This window comes from Palaemon carinicauda, chromosome 26 (genome assembly GCF_036898095.1).
Source record: "Palaemon carinicauda isolate YSFRI2023 chromosome 26, ASM3689809v2, whole genome shotgun sequence".
NCBI lineage: Eukaryota > Metazoa > Arthropoda > Malacostraca > Decapoda > Palaemonidae > Palaemon > Palaemon carinicauda.
Genome location: NC_090750.1, coordinates 41686985 through 41708395, shown reverse-complemented (window position 1 = coordinate 41708395; position 21411 = coordinate 41686985). Strand labels below are relative to the sequence as shown.

Genomic DNA, 21411 nt, shown 5'->3' with positions numbered 1-21411 from the left:
TGAATAATTCACTTTGAATGCCAGGAATGTGCTAAAACCCCTGACGTCATGAGCTCTGGGTTTACAGTCAGGAGTGGAATCTGTTTGTGGCGACTCTCCTCTGGACTCTTCCTGTGCTAACGAAGTCTCTTGACCTGCGGACACGTGCTAATGAAGTCTCTTGACCTGCGGACACACACTGGTGGTTTATTTGAGATATTACCTTGGCACCCTCACAGGGTATAGTATTAGTAGATTTGGATCATTTGTTACAGAATGGAGACACTCAATCCAGAACGGCCCAAATCTAGGATCTGCTACAGCCGGATTTTGAGTCTTAGCCACAAACTCAAAGACAAAGCCGAGTGTCACTTGCGCACATCTCCTTGAATGGGCAACATCGTGTGACAGATCATGTAGCCTGTTGATACTCTTTACAGAGGTCAGGGCTAACAGGAACATTGTCTAAGGTCAAGTCATGGTCTGATGGCTGACTGAGCAGTTTGTAAGGCACTCCTTTCAAAGATCGTAGTACGCAAACTACGTTCCAATGAGGAGGTCTGACTTCCAACACAATTGCGCTCAAAACTCCGTATGAGGAGAGACAATGCCGTCGAGAAAGAAATGTTAACGTGTTCGATCTAAAGGGAAGATTCAGGAAAGAGCGGTGGCTTTTCACTGCCGAGACCGAGCAAAGTTTTTCCACCGAGGCACAACCAAAATCCACTATCACTAGGATAGTGGCACAGAGGAGCTAAACCCCGTCCACGATACCAACCACAAAAGACAGACCAATTTGACTGGTATACGGCAGAAGACGACTCATGAAGCTATCCTGCCATACTCTTTGCAAATGGTTGCGAAAACCTTTGCAATGTAAGAAGCTACTGCTTAGTGGAAAATCTTCATGTATGGTTGTCTGAGTAGATTGGGATGTGGAGGGAGCTCCTTCAGTGCCTCTGTGAGCAAATGAATAAAGTCTGGGAATCATTCTGCATGTTGCCACATTGGAGCAATAAGGGTTATTGAGAAATCTTGAGAAATCTTGAGATGTCTTTACTATACCTTGATCAGAAGCCTCCTTATGAGGCAGAAGGGGGGGAATGCGTAGACGTCCATGTTGTCCCACTGGTGCTGGAAGGCGTCTGCCTGGGGATCTGGTACTGGAGAGCAGTACACTGGAAGCTTCCGGTTGAGACACGCTGCAAACAGGTCGATCATCGGCGATTGATTAATTTAAAGTTTTCTGGCATCCTGATAACTATGGTCATTGACGCCAAGATCATCGCTAACCCAACAGAGTCTTAAACCCACAAAGTCAAGACACTGTTGGCTATCTGATGTTTCAACGACCACTCAGAGCCAACTATCCGAGTCTTCCTACTCAGATTATCCGCAAGAACATTCTTTTTGCCCAAGATGAAACGGGCTGATAGGGCTACCAATTTGTCTTCCATCCACCTTAGGATTTTCACAGGTAGATGGCAGAGCGGCTGTGAAAATTTACCTTCTTGCTTATTTATGCATGACACTACCATGGTGTTGTAGCTCATCAGCACCACAGAGTGCCCTGAAAGAGCTGATGAAATTGCTCGAGGGCTAGGAAGGCTGCCCTCATTTCCAGGTTTATTTGGAACTGTTGTTCGGACTCGGACCAAATCCCAGGGGGCGTGAGGTGCAAAGGGTGGGCACCCTCCCTGTCTTTTGACGCATCCATGAAGAGCATCAATTCAGGAGAAGAGAGAGATTTACTCACTTGAGCACGTTGGTGTCCGGCACCCCCCAAGTCAGGTCTCATTTATACAGTGGAACCTCTACATCCGAACGTATCTACATCCAAATTTTCCAACATCCGAAGTAAAATTCGAGCAAATTTTTTACTACACCAGAATTTTATTTCGAAACACGAAGTAAGCAATTTTCGTCGTACCGGTTGTATCCGAATTTTTCGACACGCGAAGTACAATTTGAACACGTTCCTACTCTACACCCAAATTTTTTTTTCGACACCCGAAGTAAACAATACTCGTACGCGTAATCGGTGCTCATAGCGCCTGATGTGTTTTTTATTTCCGCCAATAGAAGGCAGCACTTCGACCTCGGAGGGACCCTCAATTAGCGCGGCTTGGGTCAGTCCTCTGTTCTCGTCGGCTTCTTGCGGTTGTGCCCTGTGCGTTCTGCTATTATTGTACTGTTTTAATCGTGATTTTTTACGTGCATCCTTTTACGGTAATTTACGTAAAGTATGGGTCCTAAAAGGCTTAGTATTGCAAGTGGTAGTGGTAGGGGTGAGAAAAGGAAGAAGGAAATGCTTTCTTTAGACGTAAAGCAGGAAATTATTGAAAAACATGAGCGTAGCGCCCGCGTGAGTGAACTTGCTACAAAGTATGGCCGTAATATGTCAACGATCTCGACAATCCTTAAACAGAAGGAAGCTATTAAAGCAATGAAACCTTCTAAGGGGATCACCATTATTTCAAAACGCCGTAGCCCTATCATAGAAGAGATGGAACGACTTCTGCTAATCTGGATCAAGAACAGAGAGATTGTTGGCGACCCCATTACAGAAACCGTCATAGAGCAGCAAGTGTTTAATTGTGATGAAACCGGGCTGTTTTGGAAGAAGATGCCCAGTCAAACCTACATCACCGCCGAAGAGAAGAAATTGCCTGGGCATAAGCCTATGAAGGATCGGTTGACTCTTGCCCTATGTGCCAACGCTAACGGGGACTTTAAAGTCAAGCCCTTACTGGTTTACCATTCCGAGAACCCTAGGGCATTTAAGGCACACAACGTCGATAAGGACCAGCTTCATGTTTTCTGGAGATCCAACTCGAAGGCCTGGATCACTAGGCAGTTCTTTGAGCAATGGGTTAACCAAGTTTTCGGCCCTTCTGTGAAGAAGTATCTTCATGATCAGAAACTGCCTTTAAAGTGCCTGCTATGCCTTGACAATGCACCCGCTCACCCCCCCCCGGACTTGAAGATGATATCTTCGATGAATTTAAGTTCATAAAGGTGCTGTATCTTCCACCGAATACCACCTCTATCCTCCAGCCCATGGACCAGCAAGTCATCTCTAATTTTAAGAAGCTGTACACCAAGCACTAATTTAAGCAGTGCTTTAATGTCACGCAAAGCACCAACTTAACTTTGCGTGAATTTTGGAGGAGCCACTTCAACATCGTGCACTGCTTGAAGATCATAGATCAGGCTTGGGTGGGATTAACTCGACGGACCCTCAATTCTGCCTGGAAGAAGCTGTGGCCTGATGCAGTTTCTCCCCGAGATTTCGAAGGTTTTGACCCCGAACCTGATCCCGTGGTGGGTGCAGCGGAAGACGTGGAGGAAATAGTCTCCCTTGGCAAGTCCATAGGTCTGGAGGTCGACGCAGATGACGTTACGGAACTCGTCGCCAAACATCACGACGAACTTACCACAGAGGAGCTTAAGGAACTCCATGCTATGTCTGAGCACATGAGTGATGACGAGGAAGGGATCGAGGAGGTAGAACATGTGTTAGGTTCGCGCATATAAAAGAGGTGTTAGGAAAATATCAAGACATGGTCGACTTCATCAACAAATACCACCTAAAAAAATTGCAGGTTTGTCGTCTAGTTGCGCAGTTCGATGTTTGCCTAACTCACTTTCAAACCATTCTGAAAAGCCGTACCAAGCAACTATCTATCGATAATTTCTTTAAAAAATCTACGAAGCGAAATCGTGATGAAGAGGATGGAAGTGATTCAAAGAAAACGGCAAAGAGTGAAGCGAAAGAAAGTGAAACAAAGAAAACGGCAAAGAGTGAAGCAAAAGAAATTCAATCAATTTTAAGTGTAGAGAGTGAAAGTGATTAAAATTAATCATCAAAAAGAAAAAAAGAAAATGTAAAAAAAAAATATAAAATATACAAATTAAAAAAAAAAAAGAAGCTAAGTTATGTTAAAGTTCACTTAGTGTAAGTTAGAATAAGTTACGGTAGTGTACGTTTATCGTAGTTAACCTCTCTATCTCCTCGCCACTCGTCCGTCTCCTCTCTGCGTAGCAAGACCAACAACACCTGCGCTGGAGTTTCTAAGGTAAAGTGACGCTAAAAACCCGTTTCTTATTTATCATTTTTTGATAATTCTTCTTATTTACATGTCTATTATCTAATTTAGTGTTCATTATTCTCATGGGCAATTATGTGTAGTAGTTTATTAAGAAGTTATCATAGGTTTTTGGGCTCAACCACAGATTAATCCTATTTCAATTTATTCTTATGGGAAAATTCGTTTCGACATCCGAACATTTTCTACATCTGAAGTCGGTTGTGGAACGGATTAAATTCGTATGTAGAGGTACCACTGTACTCTCATCTTATCGCAACCATTGTGTTCGGAGGTCTATATGCCAAGACCACAATGCCTTTAGCTGCCAATGCAGAGTGCAAATTTGCAAGTAACTATTGGGTACCAGTCTCTCCAAAGAGGTCAGGTGCCCCAGCAGCCTTTACCACTGATATGCTGGCAGAGTGACCTGCGACAGAAACAGGCGAGTTGCCTGTTTCATCCTCTATTCTCTCTTGGGATGGAAAGACTTTGTCTAGTTTAGTATCGATATTAATCCATAGGTGTACCAGTACATATTGAAATTTACCACAATCCCCTGATCTTGGTAAAATGCAATAAGTCTGTTCCAACTTCAGAAAAGGATCTGGATCTCCCTAGAGTCTACAAGAATCAGCCAATCATGTAGATATCAAAGGAGATGAATGCCATTCTTATGAGCCCAGGTGAACACAAGAGAAAACACCCGTGTGAGCACCTGAGGTGCTGTGGACACCCCGAAGCACAGCACCTTACACTGGTATACATTTTTGCTTAGGGTGAATCTTAGGTACTTCCTTGACAATGGATGAATGAGGATCTGGAAGTACACGGCTTTGAGATCCAGCATTATCTGATGGCCTGTCTGACCATCTCGGCTGTCTCCATCTTGAACGGGGTTGGTTGGACAAACTCGTTCGAGGCTGAGAGGTCTATGATCTATCTCTATCCTCCAGACTCTTCTCTACATTAAAGAGTCAACTGTAGGAGCCTGGGGAGTCAACTAGGACCTCTTGGAAAGCATCCTCCTCCAACATTGTCTGGACTTCCACCTGAAGGGCAGGTTCCTTCGTAGGAATTCGACATCGCTGGATGTAGGGATAGAGGAGGGAGAGAGAGTGTGAATGAGATGCGATATCCCACTCTAAGGACAGTGACCGACCAAAGTTTGGCCCAATGGAGCATCTACCTCTACCAGCTGCTCTGTAAGCATCTTCCCACTGGTGGACGGGTAGTTGGGATCGGCCATGTTTCCCTCCTTCCGCTCCCCTACCCCTCTTGGAGCCTTTGGATTGAAAGGGCTGTTTAGGATCTTATTTCGTAGCTGCCTGTTTAGAAATATGACCCCTTTTAATGACCCTGGCACTTAATCGGGGACGATCACCGCAGCAGTGATGCCATGGAGTATGGGCAAGAAGTCACTGACCTATGGATGAGGGAGTCCAGGTTTACTTTCCTGCCTCTGTTTGCAACTGCCTCGATATCCTTCACACTGAAGAGGGACGGGCCATCCGTTAAGGAGTTGCGAAACTTCATGGTCTCTCTCCTAGGCACCTGCTTCTGGAATTTGATACTACAGCATCTTGTCACCTCAAACCCTAGTTGATCCACTGGTTGACAAATGTTGTGGGTCAAGAACTCCATCGTCCTAGTACCTGAGAGATGGAAGGCCAACATAACCTCCTTCCTCTGGTCAATGGAGATATTCTCAGTCTTAAAAAGATAACCCACAGATCCCACCCAGTAACCCAACCATGAAACGGCTTGCATCAAGCACTTCACAACTCGTTCCATGTTTGCGGTATCTGACGCTGATTAAGGCCACCAGCAAAGCAGCTAGTATGTCCAAGGGCATATTCTGGGTCAGAGCCAGAATACCCGGATTTAGGAGTAGAAGAGAAGGATCGTTATTCACAATCTTATAGTACTTCCTCTGACGTGTACGGTGGGGGAAGTAACCAAGAAGAGTTTACAGATGTGAGGGAAATGTGATGGCACAGTGATGCTCCCCCCATTTGGTCATAACACCTCTTCTTGGCACCCGTGACCCCTAATGGACCAAGAAGAGGCTACCTTTTTCATGGTGGGTCTGGAAATATCGTAGACGAAGTCTAAGAATGTGTCCTTGCCATCAACTAAAATCTGATCCGTCTTCTGAATACAGTACATGATCTTCCGAATACAGTGATACCTCGGTACTCGACCATAATCCGTTCGAGATCCGTGTTCGACCTCCGATTTGTTCGAGTACCGAATTTTTTTTCCCCATAAGAAATAATGGTATATATTCTATTCCGTTCCCAAGCACTCGAACAGGCCCAAAATATTAATAAAACGTGTACCTAAACAACAATAATTATCTAAATGTGTATGAAATTGGTCAGAAAATCCTATAAAACAATTTTAAACCATTTACTGTACTAAAATAAAACAATTTTAAACCATTTTCTGTACTGTAGTGAACATACCTTTGAGCAGCGGTTCGATGGCATACAGGGATGGATGTGGAGAGGATGGAAGGGGGAGGTTACTGCTTGGAAGGAGAGTCCCCTTCCATGATGTGGCGGGGTAGTTCTCCTTCAGGAGTTGTTTCTCTCTCCAATGAAAGGGTGGGCAGATCTATTTCAGGGGTTTCTTCTCTTCTTTGTCTCTTCTTTGGAGGAGAAACAGGCTTTGATGTAGCAGCTTTCTTTTCTTTTGTGAAAAACTGGTCTATTGTTAATTGTTTCTTCCTCCTCTGCAGTATTCTTCGAAAATGATGAATACCTGTTCTATTACGAATACCTGTTCTATTACGAAACTTTTCAAACCAACCCCTGCTCGCTTTAAATGTAAATGAATCACTTTCACTGGTACTCGGACTTTTCTTCACTAATTCTTCATAGATATGCAACGCTTTTTCACAAATGAACGCTTCACTAACACTTTCCCCGGCCAACTGTTTTTCTTTAATAAATATTAAAAGCAACTTTTCCATCTCCTCAATCACTTGTGGCCTTTGCTTAGTTACCGCCGTAACTCCCGTTGCAACATTCGCCTTCTTAATCATTTCTTTATGCTTTAAAAACGTAGAAATGGTCGACTTCGCCATTCCGTATTCTACCGCTAAATCGGACACTCGTACACCATTCTCATATTTCGCTATAATTTCCTTCTTCAACTCGATCGTTGTTCGCACTGTTTTCCTCTTCTCCTTCCCCTTAACACTCATTACTTTCTTGGGACTCATTATGAAAGCTAAAAAAGCAATTAAAAGCACTGAAAATCACTAAATCACAACGAATGCTGATCGCGCGTTGTCTGAGTGACGCTCTCGAGAGAACTGATGCTTCCCGAACAAGCGAGAGTGGCCGAGATGGCGCGATCATCACAAAGCCCATGCGGTCGTCACGTGTTCGGCTGGTCGAGTACCGAATTTTTGGTCGAGCACCGCAGCAAAAATTTCTCGAAAATTTTGGTCGAACTCCGAATTGTTCGAGTATAGAGTCGTTCGACTACCGAGGTATCACTGTACATGAAAGAACCTGAAGAAAGACATGGTCAGAATCTTTCTGTTCCAAGGGAGAAGATCTTGGGCTACAGACGCAGGCAGTATGCCGTAAAAATGTTCCAAGCCATCGTCAAAAGGTTCTGTCTCCTCCAAGCTCACATCCATAAGAGCCTGGGGAGGGTCTAGGTTGTCAACTGTCTTCCAAGCAGAGGAATGAGCCCTCGGAGGAAGGTCGCTATGCTCCGGTCTTACGGAGACAGATTTGAAACACACAAACCTTCCCTTTGAGCTGGAAGGAGCTTGAGAGTTTCTTAGGCATTAGCTTAGGCGTACTCAAGACACCAACACAAGAGTCCAAAGAATCTCTTTTCGCTGACTTCTTCCTCTTTGCAACAAAATCAGTCCACTGCACAGGAAGCCACTCCCTACACTTAGAACAGGGAAATTCTATAAACAGTCATTCCCCCTGCAGAAACTACAACGATGATGAAGGTTGAATTACTGTTTGGTTATGTACCAGCCACATCCCATCCTGAACCGCGCTTACCAGGACACAACCACATGTCTGCCCATGGAGCTAACATAATCAGAAACAAAGCAAGTAAGCACGCAAAAAGCCTGAAAAGAAAAAGGAGACACTAGGTAGAGCCAATGCAGGTCACAGAAGTACGTCTCTAAAGAAATGTAGCCAAAGTCAAAGTGAAGATAGCACTAACAGTTGGGACGGCATCGCTAGCACTAACAGTTGAACCAGCAGGGCTACTTTGTTTAAGCATAAAGGGCATTCCAGTTTCACTGAAGTCATACACCTATTAAAGATCGAAGGTTTGTATTATGTATAGAAACAAACTAATTGTAAACTAAACTCTTACTATTACCAAAGCCTTAGGCAGAAAAGTTATTAACTGTAATTATCAAATTTTATTTTTTCTAGAATATTTACTGCAGTTGCCAAAGTGATACAGTATTACCAATTCCTTTGACATTCAAGTTATACTTTGACAAAAAACATGCTACTTACGTACCTTAAATAGTAAGGGGAAGAATAGAAGGTAAACGTCTCATTTTCAATGTTAACTTCAGTATCTGTCACCTGAGCATAGGTTGCAAATATTGTTATCATCAGATGATTATCATCCTGCTGAACTTCAAATTTGGGAGTCAACATTGTGATCAAGTTGAATGGTTGTGAAATTCCTCTTCACCATGAGATCTAGAAACAAAGTTACAGAAAAGTAAGAATATCTATGTTTAGCATATTTACACACAGTAGTTAGGTGCTTTCATAAACTAATGCAATTTATAATTTTTTAAGATTTAATAAAAATGTGTACTTAGTGTTAATTGTTAGCTTCAGTACATAATTCTATTTTCATTCACTACTTACAGTATACTTAACCTTTAAAAATAAACTGCAAAATCATTAGGAAATCCCAAGGTTTTCAAGTAATATGAGAAATTTGAAAGTTAATTTGTAATTTCCCTAACGACACAAACCTGTAGCTATTTATAGGGATTATACTTTTGGCAAAGCTGGAAGACTAGCCATAAGACTTTTAGAGAGGTGTAATTACCCTACCGCTAGTTGGTGAGGGGAAGGGTTAGGAGGGGTAGCCAGCTACCCTGCTCACACACACCTATGTTGTCTCATCACTTTTTATGCAGGCAGGACTCATCGGAGGACAGGTGATGGCATGCTAATTTCTATAAATAGCTACCGGTTTGTATTGTTAGGGAAAATATAAATTACTTCCAAATTCGTCATTTGTTCCAACACTAATACAAACCCACACTTGCATTGGGATCGACTCATCCCTTGGGAGGGTGGAAGTCCAAACCAACTGGCTGGTCTTTGAACCAGGGTTTTCCAGTATGTGCTTCGCATGTAATAGAGAGAAACCCTGATACCTCGCTAAGCAATTTGTGCAAAGCACGGTTAGCAGCCAGAGCAATGCGAGTGATACTAGCAGTGTGACTAGTCTAGGTAAGAAATCTCAGAAATGTAGGAATCTTAGAATCAACCAGAGATGTTACCCAATCCAACTTTGCCAGGGGGTATGGGGAAGTAACAAGTACAGTGAACCCTCGTTTATCGCGGTAGATAGGTTGCAGACCCGGCCGCGATAGGTGAAAATCCGCGAAGTAGTGACACCATATTTACCTATTTATTTAACATGTATATTCAGACTTTTAAAACCTTCCCTTGTACGTAGTACTGTTAACAAACTACCCTTTAATGTACAGAACACTTAATGCATGTACTAACGTACCCTAAACTAAAACAGGCACAAATATTAAAGGCGACTTTATATCATGCGTTTCCTAAACACGCCAAAAAGCACGATAATAAATGGCAACCAATGTTTTGTTTACGTTTATCTCTGATTTATAATGAAGAAACAAACGCATTTACACATCTGTGTATAGGTTAGTTTTTGCATCAATTATATTGATTATTCAGTACAGTATGTTGATTTGGTTATTACTATGTAATGTTTTACTTAATTTTTCATAGGACTTCCAAATGAAATGTTTTTCTTTATGACGCCGCCTGAAACGACGGCATCATAAAGTACGCTCAGTAAACAAACTAAGGAATTTAACGCGCATGATGAAAGTGATAAATAATATTACAGTAAAAGCTTTTATAAAATATGTTATTACAAATATTATTTACCGTATCTATATAAAATCATACATGCGTAGCAAAGCAGGAAAACAATCTACGAGAGAGAGAGAGAGAGAGAGAGAGAGAGAGAGAGAGAGAGAGAGAGAGAGAGAGAGAGAGAGAGAGAGAGAGATTGTTTTACATACGTAAATGTAAATTTTAAACAAAAAAAAAAATAGCCCCATTTCATATAAAATAGGTTATTATAAATATTTTACTTCATCATATTACAGTAGTCTGTATTAATACTGTAAAGTTCAGTACAGTATGATGTTGTTATAGTCGTGGCGATGAAATTCTCACGAAACAAAAACACGCCATTTGATTACAACAGCTGATTCATTCTCTCTCTCTCTCTCTCTCTCTCTCTCTCTCTCTCTCTCTCTCTCTCTCTCTCTCTCTCTCTCTCTCTCTCTCTCTCTCTCTCTCTCTCTTCTCTCTTCGTGTTATACAATACTTACATTTAGATGAAGAAACTAAAATTAGTTTTCTTAGTGTCAATTAAATACGAAACGAAAAAATTAGGCCGAGTCTACATCCATTTCAATCATAGCTAAAAATACGGCATCCGATTTCATCAGCAAACCACTATTTTTTGGGAAATATCATTTTATTCTAGAAAATTACCACTCTTTAAATAGTTAATTGCACATTAAGAAAGCGAGTACTTTTGTTTTTAAATTTCGGGTGTGTTTTAAAAATTGAGTATTGTTGACTTCTTTTTGTTTTACTTTTGGCTGTGATTAGATCAGCTGTCATCTAGCTGCCGCTCTGAGTGTGTACGAATACACTAACAAAGTATCGTTTATACCATTTCTTAACTTATTCAAACCGTCTACAGTATTCAGTTGATATTACATAAGCACCAATGTGTTGTAACCTATCAAATTTTTTTGTTTATTACATTTAAACCCCCCTCTATCTCTCTCTCTCTCGCTCTACCTCTACCTCTCTCTCTCTACCTCTCTCTCTCTCTCTACCTATCTCTCTCTCTCTTTACCTATCTCTCTCTCTCTCTCTCTCTCTCTCTCTCTCTCTCTCTCTCTCTCTCTCTCTCTCTCTCTCTCTCTCTCTGTGGGCTACTTTTCACTACCTCCCATTCCTTACCTCCCTTTATCTCTCTAACAAATGATATCTTTGTTGCTCCTCAAAGCTTCATTTATATTGAAAATCAATCATGATTCAATTTTCCTTACTTTCTCCAATCTCGCACCATCGGTCACATCGCGGTATTTTCGATATTTCCAGAAAATCCGCGATATATGTATATACATGGGTTATGAAAAAAATCCGCGAAGTGGTGAATCCGCGATGGTCGAACCGCGAAGTACAGTAGAGAGGGTTCACTGTATACAGTATATCTCTATGCCAGGTTACATAAAGGAAATGGTTTTACCTGCAGACAGCGGAAGCCAGCTTTGGAAAGTACCGTAGGTGCTGTTCCCCCACAAGGGTGAAGATGAAAGAAAGAAAGAGCTAGTAATTCTTTGTCATTAATCCTAGACTTAACTAGGGCTGTGGAGTCAAGTCAGAATCAAGGAATGAAGTAATTTTGTGTCGGGAGTCGGAGTCATTAAAATTGTCCTGACACCGACTGGATCTGAATTGCTTTATAAAACAAATAATGAATAAATATTGACAAAATCCCCGGAGGAAATAGGGAAAATTACTGTATCAATCCATGGAATGTGAAGTAAGGGATAGATTGTGTACAGTAACAAAATGTAAGCAAGTGCATTTATATTAGCAAACACATGTCTTTCCATCAGAAGGGATTTTATGTTCAATCAAAACAGTTCACTACATTCTAACACTCATTCATTCAATGATAATTATGTCTTAGATTAAGAGAGAGAGAGAGAGAGAGAGAGAGAGAGAGAGAGAGAGAGAGAGAGAGAGAGAGAGAGAGAGAGAGAGAGAGCTGACTTGGACTCACAAGTTGTATATTTATTGTATATTTTCTAAATTTACATGGTAAATTTATATGATAAATTATATAGTATATTATTGTAAGTCAATGGTCAATGTGTAAAATTGTAAATTTTGTGAGTATGGTGGAATATAAGAATGCATGAGTGATACATAAAATGGCACGTAAGAAACAAAATTCTAAAGGAAAGGAGGCACTCTATGAACTAGCAACACACATGTCAAAGCTATCAGCAGAAACTGGAATAAACGAACCAGAGGCTCCTCACCACCAGCCAAAGAAACTAAATGCATTGATGGTGCAAACTCAGACTTTGATTCCTACTTGGAACAAATAGTACAAACACATGTTAAGCGTCGTCAAAGAGAAGATGCACCAGATATCAAGATGATGAAATAAAAAATGACAAATTCAAAGATAATTTGTATTTTTCCTAACCATACAAACCTTAGCTATTTACAAAGGGTATTGCTTTTAGCGCAGCTGAAATGACGAGCCAATAGTTTTTAACGAGGGTTAATTACCCCTGCGCTAGTTAGCGGGGGGTAGGGGAAGGGTAGCTTGCTACCCCTCCCCCCTCCACACACCGGTGACTTGCTTCACTTCACTTAAGAGGTAGGACTTGACTTGGGGGTCAGGGATGGCGGGCACATATGTGTAAATAGCTAAGGTTTGTATGGTTAGGAAAAATACAAATTATCTTCGAATTTGTCATTTGTTCCGTAACCGAAATACAAACCACGCTATTTACAAAGGGTGACTTACCCCTTAGGAAGGGTGGAAAGTCCCCAGCCTTACTGACTTCGGCTTGCCCGGAGGCTCGATCCCTCAGTGAGCAGCACTAGAGAGAGGGAGCCCCTGTACCTCACAGGTTCCTAGCATCGCTAGGAACGAGTGGCCTACATAAGTAGTGTGAGGAGGAGAGTGTGACTCGTCCTATGAAGTTGACCTTGAGACCTTCAGATAGGAATTCTAGGATAGGACGTTCCCCATACCACCTCGTCAGGGTATGGGAGACGCAACAGTATTAAGCTTAATACTAGGAGCACAAAGAAGCATGGGTTACCTGCAGAGGTCGAGGTCAGCTATGCGAGGACCAGGATGCTGCTTCCCCAAGAGAGGGGAGAATGAAGAAAGAAGTAAGGGTCAGACATACTCTTTCATTCACACAGACTAAGACCGGGTAACAACGCCCTCAGCCTACTGCTACTTGTCCAAAAAGGAGCCTGAGGTTAGACCAGCTGTTGTGCAGCCACCACAGGGCCGATAGAGAACGTATCGAGGCTCCTGTGGGTCACGTCTTGCAGGTAGTGGGCTGTGAAGGTCGTTTGACGCTTCCAGACCCCAGCTTGAAGTACCTGCGTCACAGAGAAGTTTCTCTTGAAGGCCAGGGATGTAGCAATACCCCTGACATCGTGGGCCCGAGGGCGACGTGACGGAGGAGGGTCAGGATTCAGGGCATGGTGGATAACCCTTCCAATCCAAGCAGAGATGGTGTTCCTGGTGACCCTCCTCTTTGTCCTGCCTGTGCTCACAAACAAAGCTCGCACATGAGGACGGACTGCCGCTGTTCTCTTCAAGTAGTACCTCACACACCTCACTGGGCATAGTAGCAGCTGGTCTGGGTCGTTTGTTACAGAACGGAGACTCGCGATCCTGAAAGAGTCGAACCAAGGATCCGGCACTCCAGGATTCTGAGTCTTGGCCATAAACTCAGGGACGAACCTGAACGTTACCTCCCCCCATCCCCTTGAATGGGCGATGTCGTACGAGAGACCATGAAGTTCACTAACTCGCTTGGCCGAGGCCAAGGCGAGTAGGAAAGCCGTCTTCCAAGACAGGTGGCGATCGGAGGCCTGGCGTAATGGCTCGAAGGGAGGTCTCTTGAGAGACCTGAGGACTCGAACCACGTTCCAAGGAGGGGGTCTCACTTCCGACTGGGGGCAGGTAAGCTCATAGCTACGTATGAGTAAAGAGAGTTCTAGCGATGAGGAAATATCCACCCCTTCAATCTGAAGGCCAAGCTTAAGGCTGAGCGATAGCCTTTCACTGCCGAGACAGAAAGGCGCATTTCTTCTCGCAGATACACAAGAAAGTCCGCTATTGCTGGAATAGTGGCATCGAGTGGAGAGATACCCCTTCCACGACACCAACCACAAAAGACTCTCCACTTCGCTTGGTAGACTCCCTCAGAGGACCTTCGCAGGTGCCGAGACATTCTCTCCGCAACCTGTTGCGAAAAGCCTCTCTCCGCGAGGAGACGCTGGATAGTCTCCAGGCGTGAAGCCGAAGCGAGGCTACGGCCCTGTGAGGGACACCGGAGTGGGGTTGTCTGAGAAGCTCGTGTCGTGGAGGAAGCTCCCTTGGGAGTTCCGTCAGGAGTTGCAGAAGGTCCGGAAACCATTCCGCGTGATGCCATAGCGGAGCTACTAGAGTCATGGAACAGTTGACCGATAGTCTGGTCCTGTTGAGCACCCTTCTCATCAGACAGAATGGTGGGAAGGCGTACACGTCGATGTTGTCCCACCGTTGCTGGAAAGCATCTTGCCAGAGTGCCTTGGGGTCCGGGACTGGTGAGCAGTACAGGGGCAGCTTGAAGTTCAAGGCTGTCGCGAACAAGTCCACCGTCGGAGAACCCCACAAAGTCAGGACTTTGTTGGCTATCTGAGGATCCAAAGACCACTCGGTACTCACTATCTGCGAAGCCCTGCTCAGACTGTCGGCGAGCACATTCCTCTTGCCAGGAATGAAGCGAGCTGATAGTGTTATCGAGTGGGTTTCGGTCCACCTCAGAGTCAATACTGCAAGATGGGATAGCTGTTGCGAAAAAGTGCCTCCCTGCTTGTTGATATAAGCCACTACCGTGGTGTTGTCGCTCATCACCACCACGGAGTGACCCGCCAGGAACCGTTGGAACTGTTGAAGCGCCAGAAAGACGGCCTTCAATTCTAGCAGGTTGATGTGTAGGCACTTTTCTGATTCTGACCAAAGGCCTGAGGCCCTCTGGTTCAGAACGTGCGCCCCCCACTCTTCTTTTGACGCGTCCGAAAACAGAGTCAATTCCGGGGGGAGGACGAGAAGACTCACTCCCTTTCGCAGGTTCTTGTCAGCCAGCCACCACCGCAAGTCCGTCTGTTCCAGAGACCCCATTGGGATCAGAATGTCCGGGGAATCGGATCCTTGATTCCACCGGGACTTGAGCCGCCATTGAAGGGATCTCATCCTGAGGCGGCTGTTTGGAACCAGACGGGCCAGGGAGGATAGGTGGCCTAAGAGACGCAACAACGATTGGGCGGGGAGTTCTTTTCGCCTGAGGAAAGGTTCCGCCACCCTCCTCAGCCTTGCTATCCGGTCGTCTGATGGAAAGGCTTTGTGGAGATTGGTGTCTATTAGCATGCCTAGATAAACCAGTCGTTGGGACGGCTGCAGAGAGGACTTCTCGAGGTTTACCACGATCCCCAGATCCTGACAAAGATCTAGAAGCCTGTCTCGGTGTCGAAGAAGGGTCGACTCCGAGTCTGCTAGGATCAGCCAATCGTCTAGGTAACGAAGGAGACGAATGCCGTTCCTGTGCGCCCAAGTCGAAATCAGGGTGAACACTCTGGTGAACACCTGAGGAGCTGTGGAGAGACCGAAACACAGCACCTTGAACTGGTAGATCTTGTTGTCTAGGCAGAATCTCAGGTACTTCCTGGAAGACGGATGGATTGGGATCTGGAAGTACGCATCCTTTAGATCCAGTGTACACATGAAGTCTTGTGGTCTCACCGCAAGTCTGACCGTGTCTGCTGTCTCCATGCTGAACCGGGTTTGTTTGACAAACCTGTTCAGAGCAGAGAGATCGATGACGGGTCTCCAGCCTCCAGTAGCCTTCTTTACAAGAAAGAGTCGACTGAAGAAGCCTGGAGAGCCGTCCACGACCTCCTGGAGAGCACCTTTCTCGAACATGGTCTCGACTTCGGCCTGAAGGGCCAGCCCCTTTGCCGATCCCATGGCATAGGAGCTCAACGACACTGGATTCGCTGTCAGGGGAGGTTGAGATGACGTGAACGGGACGCGATAGCCTTGGCCGATCACTGAGACCGTCCAAGCATCGGCCCCGTGATGTTGCCACCTGCGGACGCAACGCTGAAGGCATCCCCCCACAGGTGGACACGCAGGGGGACTGCCACCCCTAGGGCTTGCGGCCGCGGCCGCCACCCCTAGAAGTCTTGCCTCCCCTGGAGGACTTACCGCCCCTCTTGACCTTGGCTGGAAAGGGCTGGGGCTTAAACACCACTTTCTTAGCTGCCTGTGCCTGTTTGGGAGCCTTACGAGGCTGTTGCTGCTGTTGTGGCGGGGCTGGAGGCTTATAGGGCCGAGTTGTAAGGGCCCTGTGGAGGAGGGAGTCCGTGCTGGATTTCCTCCACCTCTCAGCCGTTCGCTCCAAGTCTTGAGGCTCAAACAGGCTCTCCCCCAGGAGGGAGGCATGTCGGAGCCTACACACATCTACGGCGGGGACCTTCAGATGGAATCTCTCGGACACAGCATCGCGATGCTTCAACACTGAGTTGGCCCACAGGGTGGTAACCTGGTGCGCCAAAAACTCGATGCAGCGGGTGCCCGAGAGCAAGAAGGTCTCTAGGGCCTTCCTATTGGTCTCCTTGGACAAGTCCTCCGATCGCAATAGGATGCCCAGAGATCCTAACCAGAAGTCCAGCCACGAAGTGGCCTGCATGGCACACTTAGCGACCTTCTCGTGGTTAAGGATCTCTGCCGCCGAGAACGACACCTGCCGGGCAGAGAGTTTCTCCAAGGGAACTCCCTTCGCCAGCTCCTCCACAGAGTGATGGAGAGGAAGAGCGAGGTTGTGCTCACCCAGGATCTCGAAATACCTCCTCTGCTGAAGGCGAGGAGGAGGGATGAGTTTGTTCCCGGCAGTGGAACGACTGGAGGAGGCAAGAAGTGCGAGCTGAGCATTGGCCCTAGCTCTGGCACTCTTCAGCCCCCGAGACCAGGGCAGAGCTGCACTGGTCTTAGGGGCCTTCCGAACGTCAAACACTTCATCCAGAATCGTGTCTTTGCCTTCACGGGGGGGATGACTGGATCCGTAAGACTGTTAAGTTGCCTTATCAGGCTTAGGACCTGCCAGAAGGCATGTTCGGACTCTTGCTGTTCTCCTCCCTGCGGGCTGGCAGCTAAGTCTCCTGCCCCAGGAATCTCTTCCTGGGGTGATACGTGGACATTCCCCTGGGTAGTCGTGGGTTCCTGACGAATCCTTGCAGAGGATTTAGGGATGGTCTTGGAATCCTTGGGTTCCCTCCTGGGAGGGATACAGGATCCCAGCAACGAGGTTCGAGGGGCCCCTTCCTCACGAGACGATTCTCCTGCCTGAAGCGAAGTCTCCACCCCTGGTGCCGAGGGGAAGACTACCGCCCCACTGGACTCACCTGAGGACGGAAAGGCCTCGTCCACGGGAGAAGGAGAGAGTACTCGTGCAGGAGAGGGGACCCTCGAGACCGACCTCTTGGGAACCAACTTCGCCCTGGGGGAAGTCACCACGAAGTCCACTCCTCTCTTTCTCTTCAGCGTAGGAGAGACAGCCGCTGGTTTGTTACCCTGGCCGGCGAGTGCTGGTTTCATAACCCTCACTAACGCCCGTGCCAGCGGACCAAAAATCCTCGCTAAGGTGAAAGGGATCGGGTGATCCTTTGGAGTGGACACGACGGTACTTGCCTGAAAAGAAGGTGGGGAAGAATGCTGTACTGACCTGTCTTCGTCCTGCAATACCAACCTGTGCTTGAATGGAGGTGATCCCGAGTGCCGTCTAGGAGCACGCGTCCCTGCTGCTACCACCGGCTGTGGAATTCGCCGCGAACTATGGTCGCGCGAGGGCGAACGGTCGCGCAAAGGCGAACGGTCGCGCGGGCGCACAGGCGAGCGGTCGCGCGGGCGCGCAGGCGAGCGATCGCGCGGGCGCGCAGGCGAGCGATCGCGCGGGCGCGCAGGCGAGCGATCGCGCGGGCGCGCAGGCGAGCGATCGCGCGGGCACGCAGGCGAGTGGGCGTGAGCGTGGGCAGGTAAATGAACACGTGTCCGAGGCGACGAACGCAAGCGATGGCGCGACGGCGAGGGATCGTGCTGCCGCGTAGGTGAAGAAGATTGCTGGCGATAATGACCGCATGATGGTAAGCGATGGCGAGCAGCATGTGTAGGTGAATGATCGCGTGATAGGGTGCGATGGTGATCAGCATCCGCAAGAGGGCGATCGTTCAGGGTTGTGCGATGAGGAGCAGCATGCGTAAGTGGGCGATCGTGCAGGGTTGTGCGATGGCGAGCAGCATGCGCAGGTGAATGATCGCGTGAAAGGGTGCGATGGTGATCAGCATCCGCAGGAGGGCGATCGTTCAGGGTTGTGCGATGAGGAGAAGCATGCGTAAGCGGGCGATCGTGCAGGGTTGTGCGATGGCGAGCAGCATGCGCAGGTGAATAATCGCGTGAAAGGGTGCGATGGTGATCAGCATCCGCAGGAGGGCGATCGTTCAGGTTTGTGCGATGAGGAGCAGCATGCGTAAGCGGGCGATCGTGCAGGGTTGTGCGATGGCGAGCAGCATGCGCAGGTGAATGATCGCGTGAAAGGGTGCGATGGTGATCAGCATCCGCAGGAGGGCGATCGTTCAGGGTAGTGCGATGAGGAGCAGCATGCGTAAGCGGGCGATCATGCAGGGTCGTGCGATGGCGAGCAGCATGTGTAGGTGATCGCTGGCGAGCTGGTGATCGCTGGCGAGCTGGTGATCGCTGGCGAGCTGGTGATCGCTGGCGAGCTGGTGATCGCTGGCGAGCTGGTGATCGCTGGCGAGCAGAAGGTCGACGCGTGTCCTGTGAGAGGACAGGTGGTGCGGCACGTTCACGAGCAGGAACGGGAAGATCGCTGGCGCGTTGGCGAACATGTGTTTCTGACACACGCGCAGCACGATGTTGCGTAGCCACAGGACCAGGTGGATGGTGAGCAGGGAGTTCAGCAGGAACTAAAGGGTGGTCAGAGACCGCAGGGCGATGGTCCTCAAATGAGCGCTGACGCTCGGAAGAGAGCTGACGAGCAGGAGAGCACTGGCGAGGGGGGCAAACATCAGGAGAGAGCCGACGAGCAGGTGAGCGTCGGCGAGCAGGAGATCATTGACGAGCAGGAGAGCGCTTGTGCGCTAGCCCTGCTCGCGTAAGGGAAGAATCCCTTAGCCCCGAAGGGACCGTTGCCCGTCGGGTGACGAGTTCTCCAGAAGGCGAAGATCCGGCAGGAGATGGTGAGCGGTCTGCAGAGAGGTTCAAGGAGGGCGGAGCAGTCGGTTGAGGCTGACGAGGAGAGTCCCCCCCGGAGGACGAAGACCCAAAAAGACGCCTCTTAGTCTCCCTGTAAGGGGAAGGGAGGCCCTTGTGGCGTAGAGGGCGGTGAGCCTTACGGCGGAGGCGGCCTCGGGGGAGATCGTCGGGACCATCTGTCCTCCGAAGGGGAGTCTCCATCAAAACACTTCCCTCAGAAGGAAGCTGGGTAGCAGTCGAGACCGAAGGACTCACTTCCCCCTTCGAAGGATGCACGGAAGGAGGAGGAGAGCCTAGAGCACCATCACCAGCAACAGCACCTGCGTCGGAAGGCCCAGCCACGTCGGAGGCCTCTGTCACCACGACGTCGACAATAGACAGAGGGTCTACCTCCGCTACCACCGGCGAATGTTTAACAGCGGCCCCCAACGAGACAAGGTCAATAAGAGCGAGCCTGGAGGGCAAGCCCTTAAGCCCCAGGGACGACCAAATCTGTAAAAGATCATCACTGGATAAGGCATTATTATCAATAACCTCCCCCGGAGGAGGAGGGGGAACCGCCTCGCTATGGGAGGCGACGCCCTCTCCCCCCACCGAAGGTAGGGAAACAGAACAAGGGCCTGCGCTCCCACTCGGACGACTCTCCTTAGGAGGCGGACGAGGGGGAGCTTCGGAGGAGGTTTGGGCGGCGGAAGAAGAGTCCCGAGAACCTTCTTCCTTCAAGGCTAACCCCAGAGGAGAACGGTCTCTCTTGGACTTCTTCTTACGCCGACGGCCAAACCTCTCCCACTGGGAGGCAGACCACTCCCTGCACTCACGGCACATGTTATCCTGGTCGCACCGTCGGCCCCGACATTGAGGGCAGAGGGTGTGAGGATCCGTAATCACGTCCGACATGAAAGTCCCACAAGGACGGCCGGCAACTCCAGGCCATGTACGCATATTAAATAAAAGAAAATAACTGAAGGTCAACTTCCAACCAATCGCACAAGCTGAAAAGAAAAAGCAGAAAATTAAAGGATGTCACGAAGGCGATGAACAGACACGTCTGATCACCGCCGAGCCAAAAGTGAAGAGAAGCAAGTCACCGGTGTGTGGAGGGGGGGAGGGGTAGCAAGCTACCCTTCCCCACCCCCCGCTAACTAGCGCGAGGGTAATTAACCCTTGTTAAAAACTATTGGCTAGTCATTTCAGCTGCGCTAAAAGTAATACCCTTTGTAAATAGCGTGGTTTGTATTTCGGTTACGGAACAACTAGGATTTTTCTGATGCTTTGAATGAAATAGAAAAGTTTGACCGATCTATGAAAGTGACAGTAGAAGAAGCCATCCAAGCTTATCCAAAGATCATCCATGATGTAGCTAGAATTCTGACAGCAATGACCCCACCCAAGTTAGTATTGAAAAACTTTTCTACACTGAAAATAATCAGATCAAATCTAAGGGCTTTGAAGAAGGAGGATCTGACTGAGCCAATTTTGTTCCTATCAAATTCCATAAGAGTTCAGTGATATTTTAAGTTTTTCATATGTGTGATTCTATTTATTTAGTTATTTCATGACTTCATACCACAAAAAAATATTAATTTGAAGTTTCAGTTTTCATTTAATATTGAATATTGAAAATGTCCACTAAGGTGGAGCAGGCTTTCTTCATAATACAACGTTTGTTTGACATGGTCATTTCGGGCATGGCTGGTCTGGCTGTGTTCTTGGCCTGGCGCCTCCACTTTGGGATAGCCCCTGTCTGGGCAAGAACTGCCTCAGCGGTAGCTGCTGGAGCCTTTTCTGGCCTACTGGCTTCAGCTGGATTGTCCAAAAACTGCTCCCCTAGTCTACTGGCTGCAAACTCTGGTGGACTAACGGGGTTAGTTGCCGCAACCGTCGAGGAAGCAAGCAGTCCACTTGGCACAGGTGACTCCCAGAAGCCTGGTACAGGGGGGATTAAGGGTGTGAACCATGG

The 21411-nt window shown here is 47.3% G+C and overlaps 1 protein-coding gene across 1 annotated transcript in view; it reads right to left on the bottom strand.

Annotated features, from left to right (window-relative positions):
• The window catches only part of LOC137619508 (protein SHQ1 homolog), a 183787-nt gene that overhangs the window by 144703 nt on the left and 17673 nt on the right, over positions 1-21411 (bottom strand). Inside the window, exon 2 of the mRNA XM_068349600.1 lies at positions 8583-8770. Coding sequence (XP_068205701.1) covers positions 8583-8725 — 143 coding nt within the window. The 5' untranslated portion in view covers positions 8726-8770. The remainder of the gene's footprint in view (positions 1-8582; positions 8771-21411) is intronic.